The sequence below is a fragment of the Triticum aestivum genome, chromosome 1A (assembly GCF_018294505.1).
Source record: "Triticum aestivum cultivar Chinese Spring chromosome 1A, IWGSC CS RefSeq v2.1, whole genome shotgun sequence".
Classification (NCBI taxonomy): Eukaryota; Viridiplantae; Streptophyta; class Magnoliopsida; order Poales; family Poaceae; genus Triticum; species Triticum aestivum.
Window position 1 is genome coordinate 15,782,209 of NC_057794.1, and position 2,935 is coordinate 15,785,143.

The 2,935-nt window shown below is 44.0% G+C and overlaps 1 protein-coding gene across 1 annotated transcript; it reads right to left on the reverse strand.

Annotated features, from left to right (window-relative positions):
* Positions 1 to 212: 212 nt before the first annotated feature.
* LOC123072901 (uncharacterized) lies at positions 213 to 1,788 on the reverse strand. The gene is made up of 3 exons (XM_044496602.1): positions 1,256 to 1,788; positions 858 to 1,042; positions 213 to 467 (listed from the first exon to the last, which is right to left on the reverse strand). Exons 1-2 carry the CDS (start codon positions 1,779 to 1,781, stop codon positions 936 to 938), a joined length of 633 nt encoding a protein of 210 aa, XP_044352537.1. The 5' UTR covers positions 1,782 to 1,788; the 3' UTR covers positions 213 to 467; positions 858 to 935.
* Positions 1,789 to 2,935: the final 1,147 nt, after the last annotated feature.

The window sequence follows — 2,935 nt, forward strand, 5'->3', positions numbered from 1 at the left end:
ACTTTGCGACTTCTTAATAACATGGTTGTATGCATTATTATGATGCAGAGCTCGGGGGTACTCCTCCATTTCCAAAAAAATGTCACATGTTTGTTCAGAGCAAATATATGATTCTGATCCAAGGCAGGTAAGGCCAGGCAACAGCCAGCTTCTAGGATATATTTGAAAGAACGGTTCTTTTTCAGAAAATACTTGTGTGATTTCAGGTACAAGACACACATGACCCCAAAGAACAGTTTATAACGTTCTTATTACTCTGAAAACACACCAATGTTCTTTCTTTATCTTCAATACTACCACACACCTTACAACATTGATTGCTTTACAACAAGTCAAAAATCCAAACACCAAACAGAAACAGAATACTTGGTAACAACTGATCTTTTTATTGTCTTCATCAATACGATGAGTCGGCAGACTTGGAGCTCCCTCCAACTCAATCAGCTATATCTCAGCACCCAGTACTGCTGTCAACAACGGAGTAACATCATCAGTATTGCAAAAAAGAATAGATGAACTAATGAGTTATCTTGTTCTGGCTGAGCAATGCATGTGCAATGACGACAAGTTCATGTAGGTTCCATGAGAAATTCTTGCAGTGCATATACATGAAAAATGTTATACAGGACCTGACAGCGTCAGATTAGGTACTATATGTGATTATCTTGGTGTTGATATATTGGTTTGTTTCTTGTCAGCCATGCACATATGTATATTCTCAGTACAGAAAGCCTGTCCCAAAGGAAAACGTATGCTTGTCAATAGATGTCTCAGATGTGTCCTAACTACCAAGTACAGAGTTATATCCTATTCCAAACTTGCAATTATCAAAGGATACTGAGGAATATTTTGCTCACAAGTGCAAGTGTCTGATCGCCTTCTGTTTTCAAGTCTCATAGCAAAATTTCTTCTCCGTTGATTCATTCTCCAACGAATTAAGCTATGGAGATACATGGCTCCGTCGTTTCTTTACTGCTTGACATTTCATCGTTGCTCTTACGCTTCCTACTAGAAGAAGGTGCTTCCTGTTGCTTTTCAGCACCTGTAGAAGATAGGAAGATAAAAATGATAAACACAGTTTTACTAACAATTGGATCTATCACGACAGTTGCTAGTGCCACATGGTGGTATTGTCATCGGGAAGCACTAAAGTTACTAGTTACTAAAGTTACTAAAGTTACATGGTGGTATGGACATCAGCAACGTCTTTGCAACAGGCCAGTGACAATCAAAGAAACTGCAAATTCAGTCATACCTCCACAAGCATATGACTGAGGTGTGGATCGCTCACATGTAGAAGTAGCCAGCAATCCAGCAGGTGGCCATGGCATTTGGTAAGGGTAAGCCACGCAACGGTGACAAAGAAATTTGTCCTTGAGGCTCAGGTTCTTGAGATCAATGACCAAGCAATAATGCTTGCCGCCCACACAGTGAACAAGAGCTAGTCCGGCAACCACCAGATGGATGCTAAATCGCCGGTAGCCGGCCACCTCGCCTATTTGACTTGGCTTCTCCAGCTCCCACACATTTGTATTGTCGCTGTTCTTCTTGAGCAGCCACAGTTGCACGATGGCTCTGTAAACGATGAACACAAGGCAACACGCACCATCCTGAGTTTCTCCTATGGTGTATACCGGTGCTGGACTTAGCGGCTGCGTCGAGAGGACTACCAGTGGAACTGGGAGAGGGACCATGGAGAATGTCATGGTGCTGGTGTCAAGCAAGAGCGAGGAATTCAGGTCACATCTCCAAAATATCAGCCCATCGGCGCCGGCGTGCATCGGCCGTTGTGTGCAGGGCCGGTCCTGAGATTTGGGGGGCCCGGGGCGAAACTAAAATCTGGGGGCCCTTAATATAAAGATCAAGATAACATATTTTTCATTTACTTTGATATTGGTCTAAGTTGAAATTGTTTACAGCGAAAGAAACATTCGAATGCCTTTAAAATAGTGCTTTTGCAACATCACTATAATACCATGAAATAGATCATTGAGTTAAGCTGACAAGTTCATAAAGAATTTGGCGCAACTTAGAGGTTAATACTTTTCTGTAGACATCGTCTCATAATCAAGGAACACAAACTATGTAAATTATTTGTCTTTCTTTATATTCGGTAGGTGTTATATCCTACCACATTTTCTTGATTTACCCTTTTTTTAGTTTCTGAATTACAAAGTGTACATATGGCCAATTACTCAGAACCATATGGTCTATTTTGTACTACTAATATTTGCTACACTACAACATAAGTGTCAATCATAGCGAATGTGAGTAATAAATTGTGACTTGCGTAAACACATCGTATATTGACTAGGGTATGTACTTGAGTTGCTACTAGAGTGAAAAGTGCCCAGAATTTATATTTCAGAGTCGAACTATAATACGTGCTGATTTTGTAATGCTAAGTGAAGAATCCTCCTGATTATGGTGACTACAATATCTCCGGCCCGGGCAAGTTTAGAAATCTCAAAATAGATGCAATCCCAAAGAATTCGATCAAAAAAGGCCGCGTTGTTACTTACCAGAGTCCGACCATGAATCTAAAGGCGTGCTCCTCCATCGCCGCCGCTGCGGCATCGGAGGCCGTGGTCTTGCCGTGTTGGGGACTGGAATTGGGCGCTGACGGTGGTGTGTACAATGGGAAAAACGAGGCGTCGGCGTCTTGCGCTACTATCCGTCAATGATGGTCATGCATGCCGCTGGGCAAGGCCTGGTATCTTGGCGTGATTGATGTTCAGTACTTGCCATCTCAAGGAAAAAGAGGAATGGTCGTGGGCTGTTGCGTGCGGGGCTGCCAGCTGACTCTGAACGAGATTTACCTGCTGCGTCCCTGGGCCATGGCCTACCCGCGAACCTGGGGGGGGGGCCCTAGATTTTGGGGGCCCGGGGCGGCCGCCCCCCCCCCCCCCCTGCCCCTCCCCAGGGCCGGCCCTGG

Bases quoted from the DNA above. Each gene is read 5' to 3' on its own strand.
- LOC123072901 (XM_044496602.1), bottom strand. From the start codon at position 1,781: ATGCACGCCGGCGCCGATGGGCTGATATTTTGGAGATGTGACCTGAAT. The intron at 1,043-1,255 runs GTATGACTGAAT...TATCTTCTACAG, and splicing joins TCAGTCATATGCTTGTGGAG to GTGCTGAAAAGCAACAGGAA.